This window comes from Patella vulgata, chromosome 7, assembly GCF_932274485.2.
Source record: "Patella vulgata chromosome 7, xgPatVulg1.2, whole genome shotgun sequence".
In the NCBI taxonomy this organism is placed as follows: domain Eukaryota; kingdom Metazoa; phylum Mollusca; class Gastropoda; family Patellidae; genus Patella; species Patella vulgata.
Genome location: NC_065885.2, coordinates 24963982 through 24990248, shown reverse-complemented (window position 1 = coordinate 24990248; position 26267 = coordinate 24963982). Strand labels below are relative to the sequence as shown.

Genomic DNA, 26267 nt, shown 5'->3' with positions numbered 1-26267 from the left:
GTTAAATTTGTAAAGATGTCAAGACATATTTTTCATCTGGGTTATTGATAAACGAAACATTTTATCCAAATTTTTGGGTTTTTAAATTTATTTCTTCTTTTTTATTATGCCTGTGCCGATCCTTTTAATTTTTTCCACTTATTTTAATAGGAATGTTTTCATTAAATTCAATTTTTAGAGAGAATTTGGTATCTGGCCAGTACCAAGATACCATTGGCAGTAGAAACTTAAATCTTTGTGTGTAGGAGGAGCCAAAATTTCATCTGTCTAAATCAATTATTGTCCGAATAACATTTTATCTAAATTTAGTGCCCAAAATAGTCCATTTTTGAGTAGTTTTCTATTAAAAAGTTAGTTTTTCATTTTGCCAGGTTGGTATCAACTGAATCAACCTTATATTTTGTGGGGATGTATCTGGGTACTAACCGTTGTCGCAGAAAACATTTACTCTAAATTCCCAACCCAAGGCTTATCACCCTCCGCTCGTTTACTAATTCTAACCCGGCATAGATTATATCTCAACATTAATTTTAACTGTAGGCGTAGATTTTCAAGCAAAACAAAGTGTTAAACCTCAATATATAATACAATGAAATCAGAAATTGTATTTCTGTCACAATTGGGTGTTGTAATTTTACAAGGTTTTAATGTGAAATAATACTTAAAATTCTCCCTTCTGATCAGTATTATATATATTCCTGCAGTATATATATATATATATATATATATATAAAAACACACACACTTTATTCACGATTGTGTCAGTAAAGTGGGGGTTTAATTTATTCCATAGCCGTTGTTAATTTAATGTTTTTTTGCTTGATGATGGATGAGGTAACAGCGTATAAAGGGTTGGAGGTTTATTGTACTCCTGTAAATTTATCATGGCAGTTACCTGTCTCTTTAAATATACGCCATCGCCTCGAGACAATAATGAATTCGTCCCGAATTGCTAGTAACTATCGGAGAATGAATACAGGGTCTGAGAAGCCTCTGAACTCGAAAGGGATAGCAACACCTGTTAGAAACAAGATCCCAAGCTGAGATTAATGCGACCCTAGTCCAACGAAGCTGCTTCTAACCTGGTCATTATGTTTCAACGTTGCTCCAGCTGTTCCAAATTTAGAAACTTGAAATTATAAATGGAGATATTTTGACGACTTGTGCTTTTTTTTCGTGTTTTAGTTTTGACACGAAATTGGTGTTAATAATAGATTTCTCTGAGGATAATATCTGTCTCATTTTAATATATTCTCTTTCGTTATGACAATCCAAACACCTGATGTATAAGATCGGGAAATCATTGGAAAAAATTGATTTTTTTAAAGCAAACATAGTTGTTTATAGGATTTATACCTCAGCAAATTCAAAAAAGGAAATACTTTAAGTGTTAGTTCAAAAAGCCAACCTGTGAAATGCTATGAAATTACAGGAAGTTTCTAAACGGCGGATGCTTTTTCAACTTATAATAAATAATATGATCTAAAGGATTTTAGAGGTGTATAATTTAGAAACATTAACACATTCTTTACAGTCTGGAATAGATTTTAAAAATGCTGTGTAAGAAATGCATATTCGTTGCGATGTGTTGCTTAATTGGACAGTCCACATTAGCTATAAGACTAGTCAACAATGGCTATGAAAACGTAGTTATTAGTATTGGTAAAGATGTTAAAGAAGATTCTTCAATTCTGCAACGCATCGAGGTAATACTTTTTTTCTTGATGCTTTTGAGATCATCTAGCGATTACAATATTATCAGCATTCACAATAATATCCACGTAGACCTAGTTTTCATCATCATCATCATCATCATCATCATCACTACCATTGGCATAACCATACGCATCCTCATTATTAATAGACAGAAGCATCAGCAAAATCAGCACCAGCAGAAGCAGCAGTGTTGTCCCAGCTAAGGTTGAAAGTGTTTATGTGTAGCAAAGTTCTTAATCTGCGAAAATGTATTTTTTAATTGATTGGATGCAACTTCCAAATGTGTCAGCAGAACAATATTAGTATAGATTTCAGTGTTCTTCAAAATATAGTTTCAAAACCACAACACGTCAAATAACAAAAACTGACACCTGAACAATTGTGTCAAAAATAAAATTCTCGATTGGTTTTATGGGATGACAATATGTCCTCATTACGCCCATAGATAATACTGGTGTTTAGATTATACCAGTAAACCAAAATATAATGCAAAAATTGTAAATAAGCCAAATCCCACTTACGCTTTTGAGCTTGTCCATTAAATAACCCATTTAACATTTTAGGTCAGCCCGCTTGAATTAATTACCCTCTTTCAGAAAACATATTTTTGTACAATAGCTTTAGTGATAGTAGTTTCACTTTGGGTATTGTGGTTAAAACCAACTACAGAATTTTCAATTATAATATGTGGTATATTTTTGTCTTTATATTACTAAAACAGTACTCTCATTTCATCATATTAAGTCATTACTAACTCTTCCACCTGTTGACTCATCGCTGATACATATATTTTTAATAAAACTCAAGACATAATATGATATGCAATAGGGTTTTACGTCCTACTTGTCTGCCCTGACTTAGATAATGAAGACAGGCTTACGCCATATAGTGTCCTATTGCCCGGACTGCAACTGAATTCCAAATGTCGTCACGGGTACTCTTACGTACTACCCAAACGACTAGACGCTGACTAGGGAACTTTCTCGGCCAAAACCTGGAGAGAACCGGTTAGCGAGCCAGTGTCTTATTCACTGAACCACCGCAGCTCCCAAGTTGAAAGACAAGCTAAAGCGCCAGGAAATTGGAATCAGATTTATTCTGTATGGAGTGTTCAAACATTAAACATTAACAAAGCAATTCTCAAAGTCTTTGAAGGGGAAAAGTGGTGAGATCAACTGGTTACGGCGATCAAAATAATTAAGCTAAAAAGACAGCCGGTTTTTTTAAACCTATACTGGGACCAGTTGGTTAAGAATATAAATATGACACTGGTTAACCTTTGTCAGTGATAGATTGATGACCTGCCAAGAGGAATACATTAATATTAGATCACAGTAAGGAAAACAAACGAGAGATGGTCTATTACCTGTAATGAGACCAGTAGGTTAGGAATACAAACTTAAAACTGGTTAAACCTTGCCATTGATTGAATACATGAATATTTGATGTTGAATGAGATGTCTTTTTGTGGGACAAAGCGTCTTTCATCAAATCAAAAATATACATAGAGTTCTTATATTCTCATTTATTTGAAAAGTTCATATAGATACTGGACACTGGGGAGATGGGGTCGTCCATTCAATACGAACTAGATCATTTGGGGATTAAGATGTCGTAAATCTTTATTTAATAAAACAAGAGAGCCAGGAGAAAACCCCACGAACTGAATTCCAATAGAGGATGCAGCCTAACAACCTTAACAAAGCTTGGCGTGAAGAAGAGCAGTCTTCTCGAATTGCGACTTCATATTGTGATTAATTGTGAAGATGATGAATTAAATGTAAGCTACGTGTATGTGGTAGATAAATTATAATAAACGTGGCAGAAGAATCAAAGAAAACACATCGACTTGACCTAAATAAACACGATACAACCAGTTAAAGATACCTTAGTTAAGATTTTAATGAGTTGGTCATTTTGGATATAACAGTTTAAAAATAGATGATAAAAAATATAATATTGAAAATTTCAGTCAAATTACTTTATTTTGAACGAAATTATCACTGCTGGAAGTTTGGACTAGAAATAGACATCAACTGTTCCCGCACCGTCTCCGAGAATTGCCGATCGTTAGATTGACAGACGATAACTTCGCCCGTATATTCTCGATTATCAAGTAACATTGTCAAAGCCAACGGTAGCTTCGATTGTCAACCCTTTCATCGACAGTCTCCAATAGTGCCGTCAGTGAATAACGATAATTGTTAGCGTGGTCAACCATTTAAGGATTTAATTATTAAATGGGGACTGTTTAAATCCGGGCTGTATCCAAGTCATCCGAGTATCTACAGAGTTGATTTTGGGCTTTAATAATCCAAAGAGACATTTCGTTAACTATTTAGTCAATACTTTGTTATTATAACTGAATCCGAATTCAAACCTTTCATTTTCTACAAAAATCAGTAATGTGTCCCTTTACAGTGAGGAATGGTCTTCTTTTTTTTTTATTGAGATTCGCTTTTTTTCTAGAAAAGTAAACCAAAGACAATAATTAAGATTTGGGATAAAATGTTAAACAGTTAATTGTGCTGATGTATATAAATATTCATAATTTTGTATATGATTATTTTGCTCAGAATTTTGTTGAAGGGGAATATTGACAATAGAAGTTCAATCGTGGTCCATGTAACGCAATTTCTTCTTAAACAAGAATTCCAACCCATATATAACACCCATAATTCTTCGGGTACTGGGACTAACTTTTAATTTTAGACTTTACTATTGTAAAATTTCAAATCACGTTAATTATATGAACAGAAATTTTGTCTGCTTTACAGTTAAAAAGTAAGTTTAAGGCGTTCTTGTGTTTCATTTCGTCTTAATTGTCATATTTTATGCAATCTGATCAAAATACAGATCTATATTTCGTTTCGTTTTTTTTATACTTTCTATGGACTACACTACATGAAGATCTGATAAGTTGTACTGTGAGGTCGTGTCAGGGGTCATACGAGCGGCTTTTAACCCTATGACATCAGCCATTTGATTAACCAAACAGCGTTGACGTATCTAGGGGTTTACCCACAGTTCCGTGCACCGCACGCCTGACACTCGCCGTAACAGACCGTTTCATTGGCTAATCCCTCACATCACACAGAACGCGTGTTATATAAGAACTCTTCTAGATTCTCGTGTTGTGAAGACAAGTAAAACGAAATTTTGAACTATAAAAAACGAAACGAAATAGGATATGTGTTTTAATCAGATTGTATTTTATTAATTTACAAAAAAAAAAGATATATAGCGAACTAGAATCAAACCTGTGGCACAGATCTTATATAAAGAGTTAGTTAACAAGCACAGGTTTAACATCTGGATATTAGGTCACACAATACTGACTTGCGCGGATGACGTGTGTCATTTGATGCGGATAGACTGAAACTCTATGGTTTACGTCCCGGGTGAACGCTGTGTAGACTAACCATAAACCCCATCGGTCACAGAACGGTATCTGGTGTTGATGCTGGACGCGAAGACATTTATATTTTCAGAACTAACACTTATCCAATACTACTGTAGTACGCGCAGCAAACAAAGTTCAGCCATACATGCTGGGGAAAAATCATGATCAGATTTAATAATCGCACTGCTCTTTTAATTATACAACCTTTAGAAATAATTTGTTTGTAATTGCCATTTTTATAATCGATACTGATGAGATTCAATTTCTCCAATTTGTCACATGATTAAAATCACCACTTGGTTTTATCACAGCTGATAATAATTATGTAATGAAATGCCGCAAACAGAAAGTTTGATGAAATCACCCAGTTAATATCACCAACTGATCACAATAAGGTGAATAATAACATCACCTGATCTTAACGACTATATTACCATCTGAAGTTCTCATAAGCCATCCTGTTAATATCATAAGTCATGATATTATAAAGACAATATCGGTGTCAGTCATAATTACATTGATAGAACTGGTTAAATACATTCCAAATATAATTTTAACACAGAGATCATTGCTACGGGAGATGTGTAACAAGCACGTGAAGAAACGGGAAGTGACGCCAAACATGACAAACACGAGTTATCCTTCTATGTATCTGACTGATGTAACGAGCGATAACAGACAAACGATCGAATTTCATTTCACTGATAATTCCGTTGAAGTTGAAAAGTTATTATATGGGACAGTAAGAGGGAAAAAGAAAAATAGAAAAATCCCGTGTATTCCCCCGTTTTTATTCATTCTGTTCTTAATAAAAACATGGTAATGCACGGACTTTTTTTAAATTTGTTTCTTATCTTTTATCTAATGACAGCCAATTATTTTTTTGAATTGTCAGATATCCTCTTACCATCTCATATAATAGCTTTTCATCTTCAACTGAATTATCAGTGAAATGAAATTCGATAGCGTGTCTGTTATCGCTCGTTGCTTCAATCAGTTACATTATAGTAGGATAACTCGTGTTTGTCATGTTTGTCGTCACTTCCCGTTTCTTCACGTGCTTGTTACACATCTTCTGTAGCAATGATCTCTGTGTTAAAGTTATATTTGGGATGTATTTAACCAGTTCTATCACATATTTTATAATGACTGACACCAATATTGTCCTTTAATATCACCATCTGATCTTATCAGAAATGATCATAACAATTATGTGGTAGAATGTAACCATCTGACCTTATCACAAGTCATGAGAATAATATCACCATCTGATCTTATTGGGGGCGGGGGGGGGGGGTGTAGATGGCCGAATGGTTAGCATGTGCGTGCTGTATCATGAGACCAGTCATTGAGGTAACTGGCGTGGTTTCGAATCCCCGTTTGTACGTGACAAGGAGTAGGGTTGCCTGTCCACCCTCGTGGGTTTTCTCCGGGTCCTCTGGTTTCCTCCCACTGCTAAAGACCCCTATGTGCAGGCGAATTATTGAAATAAAATTTAAACCATATGTTAGTCCCGAAATGACCTAGTCTGTGTCGAGTGGACGTTAAACTCACTCTCTCTCGCTCTCGCTCTCTCTCTCTCTCTCTCTGATCTTATTGTATAAAATCGTGGTGAAAATATTATAATTTTATTAGTTTGTACTTTCAGGATTACCTTACCGTAACATCAGCAGCTCTATTCACAGCCACCAAACATAGAATTTATTTTCGAGAAATTACAATAGTTATTCCTCAGACCTGGACACATAACCCCAGTTATTCTAATGCCAAAGATTCTGAGACGGAGCACTCCCAGATTTTGATTGACGTGGAGAACCCCGCCTATGGTCACGCCCCTTATGTAAAACAGTACGCAGAATGTGGTCAGCCGGGGTTGTATATTCACCTTACACCTGAGTATTTAATAAAAGATGAAATAACATTTCGATGGGGGTTGCCAGGTAGATGGTCTTATTTATTTCATTTATATACTACGTCCTATAGTGAACACCTTCTGGGTCATTTCGAGCAATATATTATCTTTTAAGAAAAGACATGTTTCCTCGAGCCTAAATGGGTCTAAACTTGTTATTATCTTAAAAAATGGCATCTGTGATCACTAGAAAAAGTCAGAATCGATTCTGCTTGATGTTTAGATCAGGAACTGGTCCATAAACGCTACTCATCTTGCGCTTGTTGGTCTTGGGGTGGTGCTCTTCGAAAAAAGCCCAAGGAGCCGCCAATTCACGTACGAGCGACACAAAACTTGGCATACCGGTTGCTTGGACAATTTCGCAATGATTATTGATATGACGTTACAATTCCATGGTATCTGTGATGATAGCATGCTCGGTTCCTGGTCCACAGTACTCTAGCACCTGTTATTATAGATTCTGCCTGACGAATAAGCCCACCATGAATGAAATACGTAAGTTTAATCAGTATGCTGTCAAAATATTTTCCCTGAATATAATGGTTTTGGTTACAATTATATTTTTCTTAGCGTAGTTTCCAATCGGCGTTCACGCAAATATGTATTCTCGCTGTCCGGTATCTTATTTTAATCCTGTATGTGCCAGTAAGATCGCTTGCAATGTTCTTGCTTTATGTTTTGAAATATCTACCCAATATATATTATTTGTAGACTAATTTATAACATTGTGGTCAAAACTATCGAATTTCAAAATTGAAGTGTATCTTTAGAATAGTTTGCTGGTTTGTCCGCGTTATGGGCCCAAATATTGGTACTGCCAGTGCTGCATTTATAAACGTTTATAACTTTCGAATACGCCTCACTACTGTTATGAGCTTTAATTTGATCGTTGACTTGATGTTACTCTTGAAGATCGACAAAATTTCGTTTATCTTTATTACTGCAATACCTGACAAAATATGTCACCCACCCTCTCCCCTCACATTATCTAACATTGGTTTCGTTCATCGTGTGACATATGCCATGTTGTGATGAACTCTGTCTAAAACAAAAATGAATATAACTATTGTGTGCGTTGGAATATTTAATTTGAAACATATGGTGTTATTCTTTTTTTAAAGGAATAATTCCGTAGTTTATTCGTATGGATCAGACGTCAAAAACACAATACACATTGTACACTTGTATATTTACTTACGTTTGTGTATGACAACTAATTTGCTTTCGTGGCCTAAGGATAAATGTCACCTTTCTCTGTGCATCAATTTTGGATCTGTCTATTATGTTTTTGACATTTTGATGTGACGTCATGTTTTAGGCTACACCAGTAATGTCCTACCTTTTCTGTACCAGCTGCCTAATGATAGAGACACACTCAGCACTAATTTATACAAACCCAAAATGTCTAACACCAGCTGTCATAGAATGATGCTTCATTTCTAATGCGATGGACGGGATGACTGACCATGTGTGGTCACTATCGAATCTGCAAATATTTTCTGAACAAAAGTCAAGAGATATATAGATTCAAAATTCTGTAACATCTTGGTCCAAAAGACAAAATGCGCCCGAAAGCAGTTCTAACCGATATTCGCCATTCTCTTATACGTTTCTGTAAACGCTTGTCTTTTGATTAACTAATTTGTCAGCGCACCGGGAATCAGGTGTAAGTAAGAAAAATCACGATTTCAAAAAGTAAAAAAAAAAAAATAAATAAAACACGAATTAATTAAAATATAGATTGTTTCCTTTTCTAGCTTACTTTTTCTTCCTAATAAATCTGACACAATTTCCATATTTTTTGAACAGGCAAAACACTAGCTCACGAATGGGCTCATCTAAGATGGGGTTTATTTGATGAGTATCCTATAGACCCACAGGATTCACCATTTTATAGATATAATGGACAATGGCATCCTACCAGGTAATATACAATTCCAAGGACATGTTTTGTCTGAAACTACTGTAGTGGTTGTTTACATCAAATATGTATACACGCACATTCATTTTTGTTTTTGCTTGGGAAGGGCGGAGCGGACAGCAACCGTGATTTATCTAAGCAGTGAACGGGATGTTGACTCTCTAACTAGGGAGTCTCAGGTTCGCCCGCTGTAGGCCGAGAATGTTCTTGGGGGATTTTCCGGCGTAGGTTTCACTTGTCAGATGTGCATGACTGGGGCATGACAACGTGTAGCGTCTAGTCATATGGATGAGACGAAAACCCAAGCTCTCTTGTACACGTTGCCGTACACGTAAAGAATCCTTCAGATTTAGACATACGACATTCCCCCATAGCACACTGCATGTCACAGAATCAGTGAATACACTATTATTTAACCTTAAATTAGTATCATAAATATATTTTTGTTTCGGTGTGTTTTCTAGATGCTCTACGGAAGTAGAAGGTGTTTTAAAGAATGAGAACAGTAAAGAAGGTTGTTTATTTGATATTTATACTGGTAAACCATCAGCCAGTTGTAAATTCTTTCCAAGAATGAAACAAAATAAGGCAGTAGCTTCCATAATGTTTATGCAGTATTTAGAAAGCGTAAGTATGATTTTAGAATACAACCTTATAATTATAATGCACAATAAAGAACAACTTCGATAAAAGGGATAGAAAGCCTCTGTAAAACTTATCTGTAACTATTGATCCCAAAGCCCAGCTTAAGCCCAGGGCTCCGCGGTTTAGCGGGCCCGCAGTTCATGGCAAAAAGAGAAAAAAATTCAAATTCCAGATGAAAGTTTCACGGTAATCGATCTAGCGGTGCGAGGGCGGAGACTGAGATATCCCTCAACCTTCCCTGTGAAGGACTAGTCGGTGATCGGTCTGCGCTTCGAGCGGCGCGATGGGCGGACACTGGGTGAGTCTGCAATCCCTCAACCTTCTCTGTGATTGGTCGAAACCCGTGACGTAGGCCGCATTCGGAATTGAATAGATTTCGTATGTGATCAGATATTATGTAATTATTTTTATATTACGGACCGTTTAATTGTGTGTTACGCATGCGTACCAGTCAAAACGATATGAAATAATCTTTTCGTCGCCTTAGGGGCCCCGCGATTCTAGTCAAGCCCAGGGCCCCGCTCCGATTAAGCTGAGCTTTGATTGGTCCCAGAAGTTTATGCCTTCTAATAAACGACCTGGCTACATACAGGGCACAACGGTATAGAATAACTGATAATTTGAGCCACCCGTCAACTAAGTATTTCAGTCTTTATCTGTGTGTAATATTTGTGTGTTCTTATTCTCATAACAAATTATTTGCATAACCGGTATGAGCTACTTGTAAAATGTGGACCATAACGCGAAAGATCTGGAACTTCTGGTGCTGAAAAGAGTGCCCGAATCGTAGTCCGGATAAATGTTTTGGATAGAAAACACTTCAAAATTTTTTTTGCCGCAGCCTTTGCTCTATTAGAAACAGTTAGTGAGCAGGAACACTATTCATAGAATCCAAAGTATTTTAAGAGTACTCCATCTAAAATATTTTAGATTAAGTTTCCCGTATTAAGCGCCAGGATTCTGAAACCGATTCCTATCCAAATGTCCGTGGCGTCCGCGTGAAATCATGTTATGATGGTAATGTGCCATACTAAGTTGCAGTACCACAACCGACGCCTATATCATTCACAATTTCTTTTGAACGCCATATTTAAATCAACAAATATATTGTTGCTTACAGGTAGTAGAATTTTGTGACGACTCCTATTCGGCACCATTTCACCTACGTCACAACAGTCTGGCTCCTAACCGACAGAACAGATTGTGTAATTATCGTAGTGCCTGGGAAGTAATGAGAAAACATTCAGATTTCAGTCCAGGTTAGAATATCTTGTAATAATATTTTTATCAGTTTCCATTTGTTCCCCAGGATTTTCCAGTGAGGTTTCCCCTTGTTAGTGGCACAGAACCAGCGTTTAGTTGTTCGGGAGTGACGAATACCGGGGCCCCGTGTACACCTCGGCGTGTGCGTAAAAGAAGTATTTTATTTTATTTTATTTCTGTTTTGATTTCTCATCAGTACGCCTTAGAAGTATAGGAGTATTATGTGGGCTAATCATTATACACTTATGGACGAAAACTATTTTAAGCGCTTTCATTGGAAATAAACTTGGACCCGACAAATTGTAACTTTTATTTGTAATGTAGTCAAGAAATCGGATTGATATATTAATTGCTATATAGTATTTATATTAAAATAAACGTCAGCACACGTGGCCATAACATTTATATTATTTCTACTCTAGAAATCTAATATATCATAAATATGACATTTGATGCACAAATGAACTATACAGACCTGGGTGTGCAATGTTGTACAGTATTATACTATGTCATATTACAAGATTTCAAAAAGGGGTCATTTTCATAGTTTCACTCTCATGCGGGTTTTTCATCGCAGTTGTTTGCTCAATTAAATTTGTTTTAGTCTGATTAAATCCATGCGGTGGGTTAAAGTCAGTCTTGCTCAAGACAAATAAAAGGCGTTCTTTAATATGTCGATTGAGAGGCGTTAATCCCTGGTAGATGAGCGGTTACGTCTGGTCAGTTGAAGACAAACTAAAGCTTAAAGATACATGCCAACGAATAGTGTAGCTATTTTCCGAAAATTTAGATAGACTGTAGAGACACCCAATCATACATTCTGCACACAGACTTAAAATATCGGTCAACTAGCTTAGTGTCTGTTCTCAAGCGGAGCTAACTGCAGACGGACAGCCTAAGTTTAGTATGCCAATCATATTAGAAAAAATAGTATGCCAAACCCCCATGGAGCTCGCACAAGACAAAAACGTAGGGGTATCGCTAATACTTAGTTTCAGAGCATAATCCAAAATTTAATTGGGCTTCGATATATATGGTAAATGCAAGCGGAAAATGGACCCTCCCTCAATCAAGTCGGGTCAAAAATGAGATTTCTTAAAATATATTTTTACGGCTTGGGGTAGTTCCTTGCGATTGAAATGTTTTGAGATAAATTTTAAGCAAACTTTGAATAAATGAATTAATTTTAATGTTTTTTTCTTTAATGTCCATTACTTTAACATGGTTAACCCAATAATCATCTAGTGACATAGTTGATTGACGTATGACATTAAGGTTAAACGTTTTATGTCATGACTCTTATTCTCTCTGGTATTGTGTACAATTGGCCTGTGTTCGTTCATAGATACGTTCTTTTCGCCAAATGGTTTAATTTTGACTGTATGTGTATTGTCTATTATCTTTTTCACGGGTGTATATCTATGTTGTCAATTTGATCGAAATGTGCGTCTACGATTGATCACAAATTCGTCACAAATTCATTTAAATGTCAGTTACATGAATACTAATCAATTCAGTGTTTATTTCTAAAGGTCCTGTTTCGATTTTATCCCACCATTTCCTTATACATTTACATCTTTTAGACATAAAATAAAATATACTAGTGATATACGTCATGCAAATAAACCTATATATCTTTCAATTGCAAAAAAAGGCATCATTTTGCCTTGTGCGTTGTATCAGAGGTGCATTGTGTACAGGTTAATCTGCATATTGCAGGTTTGTTTTATGGGTTGAAATGTTATAACCAGCACGCCCACATTTTGCAAGAGTTCGATAGAAAACAAGCTAAACAAAAACGCGATTTTTTGTTCAATCACGGTCCTTAATCACGTAACGGTGATATATTTAAACAGGTTTTTTTTTTTTAAAATCAGATAAAAATTGTGACAGCTAGAAGTTCCACAAGCTAAAAAACGTTCAATCACGGTCCACTATCAAGTAACGGTGATATATTTAAACAGGTTTTTTTTAAATCAGATAAAAATTGTGACATCTAGAAGTTCCACAAGCTAAAAACGTGATTTGTCGAACAATCAGGGGCAATAATTCAGGAAGTTACGTTACGATTTGAGTGATTATAGAGAGGAACCAAGATCTTTGTGATATAAAAATACATTTCAAGGTTCATTAAAATCGAATAAAAATTGTGAGTTCTAGAAGGAGCGACCATTTTGTCTGGCAGTTTCGGTTGAATTTTTATGAAATTCGAACTTAACCTTCATTGAGATGTAACGGTGATATATTTAAACGGTTTTTACCTTTGAATCCAAATTGTGACTTTTAGCGGGTCCACAAGCTAAAAACGTGATTTTTCGAACAATCAGGGGTCATAATCCAAGAGGTTACGTTCCGATATGCGTGATTAACGAACGCAACCCAGATCGTTATAATATAAATATAAATTTCAAGTTTCATCAAAATTGGATCAAAATTGTGACTTCTAGAGGATCCACAACCTTGATATGACATAATTTTACACTATTTGTGTTCGAAGAGATGCTATTTTGTCCGGCAGTTTCGGTCCTCAACCCTGGTGTAATGGTGATTTTTGTTTTAAAATCGGATACAAATTGTGACCTCTAGAAGAACCACAAGCTAAAAACGCGATTTTTCGTACAAACAGGGGTCATAGTCCAGGAAGTTATGGTCTGATATGCTCGTATATCGAAAGGAACCGAGATTTTGGGGTTTTAAACATACATTTCAAGTTTCGTTAAAATCGGATAAAAATTGTGACCTGTAGAGTGTCCACTAACGAATGTGAACGGACGGACGGACCTACGCACAGTATGGCGGACGGACAGGGGCGACGACAATATACGTCCACATGAAAATGTGGGCGTATAAAAAATATTATTTAGACTATTGGGTGACTGAGATATTAAGTGAATTAGACAATCCGCGCCATTTAGTTGGTTAACGTTAAAATGGTACTTGACAATATATTCATTATCTATTTGTAAACTATTATAGCAAGAACAGTTAGTCCTTTCTCTAAATCTAGTATAACGTCTCTTTAATTAATTCTATCGACATCATACATTTTGCTATTAACCTGGGCGTAGACTATTTTAATGACATATCTTATTATAGAGAAGAATATATTTATTGTGTGTTTACACATGTAATACTGGTTATAAATAAACATTTATCATATTCAGATGGTATGCAACAAAAATGTTATATTTATGTGCTTGATATTTTTGTTTTTCTCGTCTTTCATTTTAACTGCCACATCCCTAATATTTTGAAATCCGACATTTTCTCGTTTTGTCACTTTTTCCTTTCCTCACAAACTGCACTTTGTATGTAAAATTAGCTACGAGAATAAATAATGTGATGCCAGATTATATAGGTTTTAAGATAAGTCGGTTTAACCATGAGTCAGGGACGATTTACGTCATGAATTCAGAGTTTTTAACCACTCCTGAGTTTTGAGCCCCGCTCAAATAGAAAACATCGAGTGGTATCAATGCTTTTGGCAGATTCTGATCTTCGTTACTATATAATTATATTGCTCAACCATTGCCAACATATACTCCTAAAAAAGTAAGGAATATTCAGAAACAATACAAAACTGCGGAAATGCACTGCTGTTTTTATTAGAGGCAACCAGTGTATGTTAATAACAGGTCAATTGCCTACACAGTTCATATGGGCGGCTTATCTGACGGCCCCATTTCACTCGCAAAGAGATATACTGTCAAAAGTGAAAATGGACGTTTTTGATTTTTGTCTTAATAATGAGTAATTGCTCCACCAATCCTCAGACATTCAGCAATGCTCCTAATCAACCGTCCGATAACGATTTGGGGCAATCTGACCAACTCCTCTTGCAGTGTCACTGTCAATTCTTGCAGTGTTGTCGGTTGACGTTGACGTCGACGAACACGTCTCCCGGTCAAATTAAACGTAACACACTAAAGCAAAGATACGCTAAACAGTAAATCTTATGCAAGAACCGATAGGAAAGCAAACATGGATAGATAAACCAGCACACGGCAGTTTTCATCAACGCTTCCTTGAAGTGTCAAATTTGACAATGAACACCTCCCACATGTATGGCGCTAATGCGTGTCGCATGTGCAGCTCAGTGGTTCTGTTGGGGCGATAAGTTCTTCATCTGTGAACTTACTCTTAAAGCATGTCAAATGTCCATGACTATTTATCATATCGCAACCTGCATAGGTATTTGCATTTCAATATCCCCTACTTTTTTTGAAGAGTATATATCATGGCTCAGATATACTATAAATCAACTATGGCATGCTCTAAACAGTCAAACCAATATAAATATCGGATTTTTGGGCCTACATGGGATCTTATTCCTCATTCAATATCAACAGTCACGACATATTCGGTCATCACGTCCCTGTCATGATTAACAATCGTCTTTCTTGCCATAATGTTGTCATCCTCGGTTACCCAGTGTACTCATTTCGTTCTACTCCACTATACCCTGGGTTAATCCATAGGGTTTCCACGATTTCAAATTATCTGCCCTGGCATAGAATGTAGCTACAGTTTACGAACCAATCAGAAAACAGTTTACAAACCAATCGTTTCGCCTTCGTTTTTATAAGGGTAGATAACCATATTCATGTCCATTTACTGAATGATTTATGTAAATAATGTATATATTTATAATTTATTTATATTTAATTGTATTATCAAAATCTGTAGTATGTGTTGTTGAGATCAAATATGGATAACATCTATATGTGTGACTTTTGTTATTATTATTACTATTCGTTCTTTGTCTGAAATATGTCATTCTGCTATGTTTATTATTATTGAACTTATACTTGGCAATTTGATTCATAACAACTTGCCTACGATATCACGTGGACATAATATTCCCGGAACGAACGAACTAAATAAAACTAATGACCCTACATTATTATAAAACGTCTCGTCTTCATTAACATAACATATAATTGGTTGTTAATAATTACGCATTTAGAATAGGTCAACTCCTAACATTGTCCGATGTAATGTTGTAGGGATAATTAGATTTTCAAGAATTTTGACGACAAAGACGCATTAAAGCAGATTAATTTGTCCCCAACAGTCAAATACAAAATAAGATGAATAAATACGAATAAAAGTTCATTTATTGTTTACTAGATTTCATTATAGTGTAAAATATTTTTATTCTGTTTCAGATACAAAACAGTTGCCTCAAGGATATGATACCCAGCCTTCTTTTAGATATGTACAAGTTCGTCCAAGACGTCGAGTACTGGTCCTTGACACTAGTGGTAGTATGACTGTACGTTTGATTCTGTATAATGAAATTAGACAATAATGCTTAAACATAACCATGTAAGAAGGGTATTTTTAAAATGGAAGTATAATGTACGGAACCCAAGTCGTTTAAACGAGATACATTATGCAAGAACTAAATCTGCCCATTACAGGTCTTTCTTTAGGCATTTATTAACATGAAAAGACCATAATCAACTCTCGATGCCATCTTATGTGTCAGATTTTCATTGGATTTGAATCAGATCTACTGTTGATACATAGCCGCAAAACTGGATAATCGATACTTTGTTAATAATCGTGACAGCGGTAACAATGACACTCGAGGCTACAGTGATTTTAAAATAAGGGTTTCTCGGCTTAGAGCGAAGCAATTTGACTAAAATGTTTAGCATATTCCCTTTACATTACCTAGTTTTTAACTATTATAGTGAGAACTGTCTAATCTTCCGTAATGTATATTTGATTTTTTCACAATTAATTTCAGGGTTCGTCACTAAAGATATTACGGCAAGCAGCTAGTAATTTTATAATGAACACGGTAGAAACTGGCAGTTCGCTAGGTATTGTAGAATTTAACACAGAAGCTTCCACACTATCAGATTTAGTGAGCATTCAATCTAGAGAAGACCGAGAAATATTAATAAATCGTCTTCCAACAACAGCTACTGGAAAAACCAGCATAGGTGGTGGACTGAACAAAGCTATAGAGGTAGGTTCTTGAGTCATTTGACCAAACTAGGGATTACCCAAGTCAATAAGAACACGAAGTAAGAAGACTTGACGTGTATAATATTCAACGAACCAGTACAATTATTTAGTATTAAAAAGGTGTCTACACGATACTCTTCCAGCAAAATTAAGCACCGTAAACTTTGAACTGGGTACAAAAGTGTAAAGATTCTAAATACGAGACCGGTAATGACAATTGTTTGATTAGATTAATCCCAAATCATCAGAAGAAATAAGGTCCGTAACATTTTATTTGCCTATATAATTCATGTTTGCTTACATCCAAAATCTTATACTCCGAAACCATGAATGTCCAAACATTGGTCTTCGGTTCTCGACCAATAAATCAACAGAAATTTAAATGCAAAGATGCCGGTTTGGGATGTATATAGTTCGTCTATATAGTAAACTACAATGGTCACTGGAATGGGGCCGACTATAAGCTTTGTAGGTCAAGGCAAGTAATTTATTTTATACAAATCCGATCTTCATACCCATCTCACATAATTGTCATATAAGCTGTCAACAAATCCAAAACGTAAAAAGATATGTTTTACAGGTTACTAATATTATCCGTGTAAACATCCGGTTATATTTTCTCTATTAAAAAAAATATAACATATAAATTAATTCACAGAACACATAATTGTTATAAACTAGATAATGCAAAGGCAATGTGCTGAACATTTCATTCAAATTGTTCCACTATGAACCGAGAACTAAGCAGTTGAAATTTCCGGCTAGCCTTGATCATCATTACTAAAGTCAGTACGATAAACAGCATAGTCTCGATTATCCATTTAATCGTTAAATCGTGAAGGAAAGTTATGTAGTAAATCGCCACATAATCCACTAAAGATCGCAGGCTAGCGATTATGGTCTGGATAGGTTAATTAATGTCTAATTAATAATTTAGATAACATTTCTTCAGGCCTAAAGAAAGACCTGCAATAGACAGATTTAGCTCTTGCATAATGTATGTTTAACATAATTCATTTGCCTATATAAAGCGTTTAAAAACAACAGAAAGAATGAAAACGATGCCTGTATTTAACGGATTAACCTTAATTCTTAATTCGTATGTTTGACTATTTCTTGTAAAAAAAAAAAAAAAATTATATTGCCACTTGAAACCATCAGCTGCTTTAATGTACCAATTTATGTTCGGGTTTCTTTTTGAAAATCATCGATTAATAAAACACACCCATACAAAAGAGTGGAAGAGCATAAATATTGCTGATGACGTTTTCTTGGTACTTCCACCAGTTTATCTTGTGGACAGGTGTGATTTTGAGACATTTCGTGTCAAATCGCGTGTATTACAAGCATGTCAACAGTCAACAGCATTTGAGAACCGTTGACAATATTATTGTATGTTTATATGAAGTATATAATAACATGAAACCACCCACAGGCATGTATTGGGTGTAGGGCTATTTATACTTTAATCTAAATAATAACGTCAACCCACTTTTCCGAGAACCTGATATTCAATAAGGGGTTGACGCTTTGTGAACTACAATATTGCCTTGGCATATGGACAAACAGAAGAATGCGCGTACACATTGCGCCTTGAATATTACTAAAGAATATGCCTATTTTATAGTTTTAATATCTATTGTCTGGCAACAAGACTGTGACAAGTTACTGTTACAGTTTGGAATGCTAACAACTGAAGATTAATCTGGTAATTTGAATAAGATATTTACTTAATAGAACACTTTGGCTAAAATTCGTCACCTATTTGACAATCACGAGGAATTGATATAGTCCGTGGCATCGATGTTAGCATACGAACTACACTTTACACATTTTTTCATATATCTAATGAGAAATCTTCATGTATTTATATTTAAATATGGACTATGCAAGAGCTAAATCTGTCTATTGCACGTCTTCCTTCTGGCTTAAATGTTGTGATAATTATTATTTAGACATAATCAACTATCAAGAACATCGGATGACTGAAATAGGGAATGGATCGGACCACCTGAGCCATATAATCGGTTAACATTCAATTGGACGTCACTCAATAAATGGCTTGACAAATCGTTTATTATAAATTAGCAATTGTAGGCCTACTTGCCAATCAGATATTTCTTGTCTAAACTTCAAACACTCATAACTTCGCTCAGAATATAGTAATTTGGATGAAAATGTCAATATTTCATTTTTTCATGACCTATTTGTGAAGCATCGTATAGCAAGAACTGTCAGCTCTTTATCCAAGAAGTACATAAGTACATAATGTAAACATTAAATTTTTATGAATCAAATACAGCTGGTTTTCTGGAAATTTTGTTCAGTCACAGTCGTAGAATGATACAAGCACAAATTGAATATAAACATAACAATGTACGTGTATTATTAAACACAAATTCAATTTGGAAATGGTTATTTTGCATTGACAATACAGTTCTTTATATCACAAGATTTCTTTTTTTGCCAAAACTAGTCTTATGATTTATTATGACAATGTGTATATTAGTATGACATTTGTTGGTAACATGCCCATGAAAGATAAGCTTGCATTATAGACCTAAGAAGACGTTTGTCACATTAATGAGCTAAATTAGACGTCTGTCATAAATGTTGTGTCATCTTTCGTCACGAATTGCGTTGACTAACTGTTTCAAAAAAAAGAAAAAAGGTGTTGTCTATTTCTATATAATTATTAGCTATGTTATTGGTGCCATCGAAAACGATTCAGCCTATAATCACTTGGCACAAATGTGAAATGAAATGAAATGGGGTTTAACGTCCTATTATTCTGCTCTGACTGAGCTAATGGAGACGAAATGTGTCACACAGTGTGCTATGAGGGAAAGTTACCTGGACAGCGATACTCCGGCCTACTCTAATTTCGAATACAAACGACTATACGTTGTCCCTTGCATCACTGACAAGGGTAAACCTCCCCGAAAAAAACAAATGAACTGTTATCAAAAATGTTAGCTAAATGTCGAGGGTTCTAATTCCTAAAATGGATACATGTATTATATAAACTATTTTAATATAATCGACACCTTATTTTAAGATTAATTTTGTACGATTTAAATAAAGAGCTGACCGATAATAAAAAATGAATATATTGAAAATCTCAGTAATTACTTTATTCTTTGCGAAGTTTAGGGTGTTTGAAGTTGTAATAAGATGATCTCGAATGTCAAGTACCACTACTACAATGATGAACAAAAAATATCGATTATCTGATTGTGCGGTGTTATTATCCATTCAATATATAAGCCGATGTCCTAGAGGGTTGATTATGGGCTTGACATGTAAATAAATAACTGTCTAAATAATAACTTATATGACATTTGAGGCCAGAAAAAAGACCTGTAATAGGCAGATTTATCGGTTACGCTGTACATCGATAAGTAAAATAAATTATTTTAAAGTATCTTAACACTAGTTGCCACACAAACTTAGGTTTAATATTATACTTTCATGAAAAAAAGGTTAAAAATCTTTTTACCAAAAAGTCGTAGACGTAAATCATTTACTTACATCCTTATTTTCAGGCTCTTCGATTTTCGAAAAGTGGTGTCGGTGGCACGTTAATCCTTATAACAGATGGCCAGGAGAATCAAGCACCATGGATAAAGGATATAAAACCCTCTTTGTTAGAACAGGGGGTTATGGTTCATGCTTTGGCCTACGGTCAAAAGGCCGAAACTGATATCTCACTACTGGCTGATGAGACTGGGGGTCGAACTTTTTTCTTCTCCGGTGAACGCCAAGCATCGTTAGTAGAAAGTCTGGCAGCAATGGTTCGACAGCAAACAACGTCAGAGGGATTTGAAACACCAATCACTGTAAGATATAAATTGATTATTGTTTATCTTGCTTGGTTTTTATCTAATTTGAGTTTTACATATATCTTGAGGTACCATGTAAATTTTGCTAAAGAGCCGTGAAGTAACGTTCAAACCTGCCAAGCTACAGCGATGTATCATTTATGTATGCTTCTACCTTTTCAGATTATTTCAGAGACTCAAATAATAAATCGAGATACACCTCACAAAGGGACTTTTCACATTGATTCTGATCTTGGTAAAGATACAGTCTTGACATTCATGCACCAAGATCCAATAGACGTTGTTATCAGGGGACCAGATAATACAACGATTGCAGTAGCAGATAAATCTTCGAGTTTTGACCAAACTATGGACGGTGGTATGCTGCGAATTTCCTTAAACGGCACTATTGTGGTAACAACCATTACTTTAGTTCAATATCAACAATGAAATTGTGTTTTGAGTAAAGCTTTATTAAAGTGAGCAGGTGAACGTGATTTTTACTGCATGCTTACTTGATAACAAAATGACAACACTATGCAGAGTCAGTCTTTAAATTATCCAAAATATAACTAAAGCTATAGTCATTCTTAATTTTAAATGAAAAGTTATATACGCTTATAATAAGAGTTCCAGTTTGCAATCGCACTGGAAGATTGCATATGCAATCTGTTTAATTAACTCAGGTGCTTGAACCCATTATCTTCTATTTATTTTAGCCCGGCGAATGGTCATACGAAATAAACAGTTGGCGAATGGGAACAGCCGTAACAACAAGTGTTATATCACAGTCAGCTGATAATAAAGATGAAATAATCCATACCAATTCCTGGATTTCTCAGAATACCGTTCAGTTTGACCCGAAAGGGAAGTTTGCTGTGTTCACAGAAGTGAGAAGTGGAAATGCTCCAGTATTAGAAGCAGCAGTACATGCATTTTTTGAGGGACCATCATTGGCATCGGGAATCATTAATTTGAAAGATAATGGAGTGGGTTAGTATCCCTTCAACGTAAGGAGCGTATTCGAATGGTTGAACCAAAACGGAATTAAGAACCTGGCGATTCGTTCATATAAGGGTGCTCTTTAGGGGGACTGTCTATCTGTTTTAGCTCAAAATGTTCAGCAACAAGTTTGGTATTCCAAGTCACACAGGAAAATGCCTGGTATAAATGTGGCACTGGCGCTTTGTGTCCTTTTTTTTTTGACAAGCTAGCTGACTGTATCGAGGGAGTTCAAATAAGATTGTACATTTTTCATTTTTAGCTCAATAATGGACGATTATTTAAATAATTATAGCCTATAGCAGAATCAAGGATGTTCATATTATTAGATTGGGTGCTGAGATACGGTCTTTAAGATTTCAGTTCACACAGTTTAAATGGTCTTGATGGAGTTTAATAAACGCGCGTACGTAATACCGCCATTATATAAAGTAATGCTGTACCTGGAATGTAGATAGTTAGGTGAATCTAGGGTTGTTTGGAATATGATATTGAAATATATTTAATTCCATTTCTGTTTGAAACTGATAATGCCAAACAAATTCGTTTCTGGTTTTCGATTACCCTAACGCCAATCAGGCCTATCGGTAGTGGAACAGTCTCTCATGGACAACGTCCTCTGGCCGTTCCTGCCATGAAGATGCCACTCTAAGGCTTTTTGGAGTTCTTACCTTCTTTTTTTTTTCACTGTAATTCTTCTTTGTTCGTCAAAAGGAATCATTTCCCGACACATCAGCCACCAATTTTTAATAGTCCAACACTATTTGGAAGTAGAATTGCTTAATAGGAACGGACAGGAACGGTCAAAAGTCTCAGCCTATCTGGGAGTTGGTTTTATAGCCGTCGTTATGAATTACATTAGTGAGTCACTTATTAGCGAGTTCATTATTCATATTATAGCTTACTTATATTGGCTACTTTGTTTTAAAAATTCAGGTTCGGATTTAATTAAAGGAGATGGTATCTATTCAGCATATATTCTAACACGTGATCTAGCTGGAGACGGACGTTACAACATTAAGATAATTGTAACAGGATATAATGATAGCACAAAAATCGTTACTAAAGGTGGTCGTTCTGGAGCATTAGCTGTTGGAGATTCAGGTAGGGTTCGCCAATCTGCATTGTTTTGCATTATATGATATCTAGTAACGTTTTAATAACATAATAACCAGAAAACTGCATAACCATAATGGTGCACTAAATACAAATAATTTCAATGTTAGCCCGAAGCTGTTTAGCTACGAGAACTTCCCACATTACAACATCCCGAGCCTCTTAAAGTTAGTCTTTATGGTAGCAGAATAGTAGCAGTTGTCCCGGAAAAAGTAAGCAACTATTTCATATTGGAAGGTAACTCCCCACGTTTCATAAAGTAACTGTTCTTCATTACATTCATCAGAAGTGTGTAGAGTCAAACCGTTTCTTATCTTATTCGCCTTAAACTGTATTATATATGATTTTGTTATTTCCTTTCAGATGGAGTAGCTAAACCAGAACTGAAACCAAGTGAAAATTTCGAAAGGGTGGCTTCAGCAGGAGAATTCCGGGTTGTGGGATTTCCTACCAATGTAAACACAGCTATACCAGACGTCATACCACCGTCACGAATTACAGATTTCGACGTTACATCATTTGATCAGGATACGGGAGAGACCATATTATCTTGGACGGCTGTTGGAGATGATATGGACAAAGGCACTGGTACGTCCCAGTACAATTTATTGCCAGGAAACTTTTTTTTTCATGGATAACATTTCATGGTTCGGTAGACAGATAAATTCATAGATCATATTACGCACAAACACATTATATATCTCCATGTTTGCATAGTTCTGCCATAGTGGCGTTAGCAATATTAAACCCCCATTTCTAGTTTGATAGCGTAAAAACTCAAAGATGAATAATAACCATTAACGTTAGTCAATCTTAGTTGCTTGTGTTACTTGTCAAAAATATATTAGCATTGAATGTGTAGGGAGATATGAAACTGAATATTTAAAAGGGGTGTTTATAGTGTCGGGAACCCCATTTTACCTGAAGATGGGTCGAATATAGGGACATCTCCGGGAATGGATACGTATAAGAGAAAGCAAGATTTTATCAGAATAGCGGGTGTTTTGGGTGTTTGAAATTGAAGGGTCATTGCGAATGCGACACAGGCCTTCATCAAGTTCTGAGATCAATATGAACTATTTCAATTTACGACAATACATATTATATATTTTTGTTTTTTGTTTTATTTACAGCTAGCAGATATTACATCCACTTGGCGAATAATGTATCAAGTGCCTTACAAAATCTGGATGAAACCACATTAGTAACTGACATCCATATCCTAGAAGGCAGTCTAGAACAACCCAAAGGGCCGGGGGAATTGGAGACCATAACTTTAAATGTAACATTCACGGGAAATAATACAATATACGTTGTCATTAGAACAAGCGACAAAGAAAACAATTTTGGTGACGTTTCAAACATCGTGACGTTGTCGTACACAACGGAAATGTCTATAAAAATAGAAGTACGTGCGACTTATATGGAATACGTAACGATGGTGTTGATCCCCGTATCTGCCTTCTTGTTTTTGTTAGTGTTGGTAACGTGTGCCTGTATATGCTGGACTAATAAGGCTCCACGCGACACGAAGATAGAAGGGAAGCGTAATTCTGTTACCTCGTTCAATTCGACAGATCTGACTTATATGAACTATGCAATGGATGGACAATACGTTGTACGCGTAGATGAAGAAGAAGCGCGAACGTGGAGGGAATAGTGACATTGTTTATTCCTGTATAAGGTTCTTGGTCAAAATATATAATAACAATCTAATTAAATAAGACCATACTTTTGTTTCTTTTTAATTGTTATGTTCTATACAGTAAGGTCTAACAACATCTTTAACAGGTTTATGTCCAACTCATTATCCCAATCGTTCATCTATCCAACAAATGAAAGCTTTACCTTGGTCAAGAATGATTTTCGCCAATTGCAGTGGCTAAAATAAGATTTCGTTAGTCAACAGAGAATTGATAAGTAGTAGTTAGATCTTCATGTTACGAAAATAAAAGCTATAATGAAAAAAGGTCATTTTTTCATTAAGAATGTTCCCTTCCCGGTCGAGGGCGCTATTATTCAATGCCATTAAATTAAACACTACTTTATGAGAAAGTCTCGACGGAGATGTTCCCTGCTGGCCTAGGTATGATTTGAGGATGGTGAAAGACCTGCTAATCGGCTTACTTAATAAAAATAGTTAGTAAATAACTTAATCTGGGGCAATCAGTGTTAATCTTTATAAATCGTGCAGTTTACGATCAGGTAGTTTGTATCCAAAAACCAGCGAAAGAATTTCACTTTACTTAGTTAGAATTTAGAGATGCGAAACAACTTCGTCGATAAAATAAATTTGTAAAAAGTCCAAAATAACACGGGCCTTACTGAACTATCGACATCCCAGGCTGCATTTTGTACGAGCGTTCGTTAAACTCTTTCAAAACCACTAAAACATGTAAAAATGAAAATTTGAACGACTGTATCTCATCATTCAATGAAATTACAATAACCTTGATTCGACTGTACTATAATCAAACAGTACATTATTTTGTACTGACTGACGAAGATCACCAAAGTGTTAAAAGTCTCTCATTAATTTATATGTAAATGATCGCCCATTATTGGGGTTAAAAAGCAACCTAAAACAATGAAGGGTAATATTTCTAGCGGAAACCGGTCTCAATATTTTTACAAGTGTACAATGTACTAATATGTGATAAAGAAGTACGTTTCAATGAATGATATTGAATACTATTATTTAAACTACAGATATCTTCATATTGTTTTGGAATTAGACTCTTTGACCACTAATATTCGTCTCATGATATGATATGATTGGTAGACTGCTTATGCTAGGTTCCCACTGCCATGCGATGCGTTAAAATAGGATTGTCCCTATAACAAGTCCACGATCTGGTACGTTCGGATATGTTTCGATACGATCAACACGACTGCTATACGACTGACCTCAGTATATGATAAGACCTGAAAGGATCAACACGATTACTCCAAGATTTCAATGGCAGCACGAATTGTGATAGGGAACCTAGAATAATATTTGTTTGTTAAGCAGTTGGGTTAGTCCAGAAATATATCTCGTGCCATAAAATTTGTTTATTTTTATTAAAAAGCTATTTTGTATACATTTTAAATGGTTTGTTGTAAATGTGTAGAATAAATATAAAAAGAAAATGATTGAAAAATGACAAGCGTGGGCTGGATTATTTTTTTTTCTGTCATTGTGGAGTTGCCGTCTTAACAGCATTATAGGCCCCCGGGCAAAGCAGTGCACTTGTGACACTACGGAGGGTTACGTCGAGACTATCCTCCGTCGCGGCACTACACCCCCCCCCCCTCAAAAAAACAACGGTATAGATGTGATACTACGGGGACAGATGTGACTAATCAGGAACTTTGAAAAAACGGCACGTGACACTAGGGTGACACTTATCTAGTCAGGACTTTCACGCTGTGTATATGATGAATTAACTCTGGTCTCCACGTTGTGTATAAACTACATTGTATTTTCCAATAATCAATTAACTGTAA

The 26267-nt window shown here is 35.5% G+C and overlaps 1 protein-coding gene across 1 annotated transcript; it reads left to right on the top strand.

The window, feature by feature from the left end:
- The first annotated feature begins 975 nt into the window (after positions 1–975).
- On the top strand, positions 976–25843 carry LOC126828292 (calcium-activated chloride channel regulator 4). Its single transcript, XM_050557980.1, has 13 exons — positions 976–1706; positions 6768–7059; positions 8841–8955; positions 9417–9579; positions 10718–10856; positions 16029–16135; positions 16616–16840; positions 20385–20678; positions 20844–21074; positions 21380–21653; positions 22599–22766; positions 23142–23366; positions 23912–25843. The coding sequence occupies exons 1-13, from the start codon at positions 1554–1556 to the stop codon at positions 24436–24438; spliced, it is 2913 nt and encodes a 970-aa protein (XP_050413937.1). The 5' UTR covers positions 976–1553; the 3' UTR covers positions 24439–25843.
- The last annotated feature ends 424 nt before the right edge of the window (positions 25844–26267 follow it).

Coding starts and splice junctions, on each gene's coding strand:
- LOC126828292 (XM_050557980.1), top strand. CDS start 1,554: ATGCTGTGTAAGAAATGCATATTCGTTGCGATGTGTTGCTTAATTGGA. Junction 10,857..16,028: donor ACATTCAGATTTCAGTCCAG/GTTAGAATATCT, acceptor ATTCTGTTTCAG/ATACAAAACAGTTGCCTCAA. Junction 21,075..21,379: donor CCTTAAACGGCACTATTGTG/GTAACAACCATT, acceptor TATTTATTTTAG/CCCGGCGAATGGTCATACGA.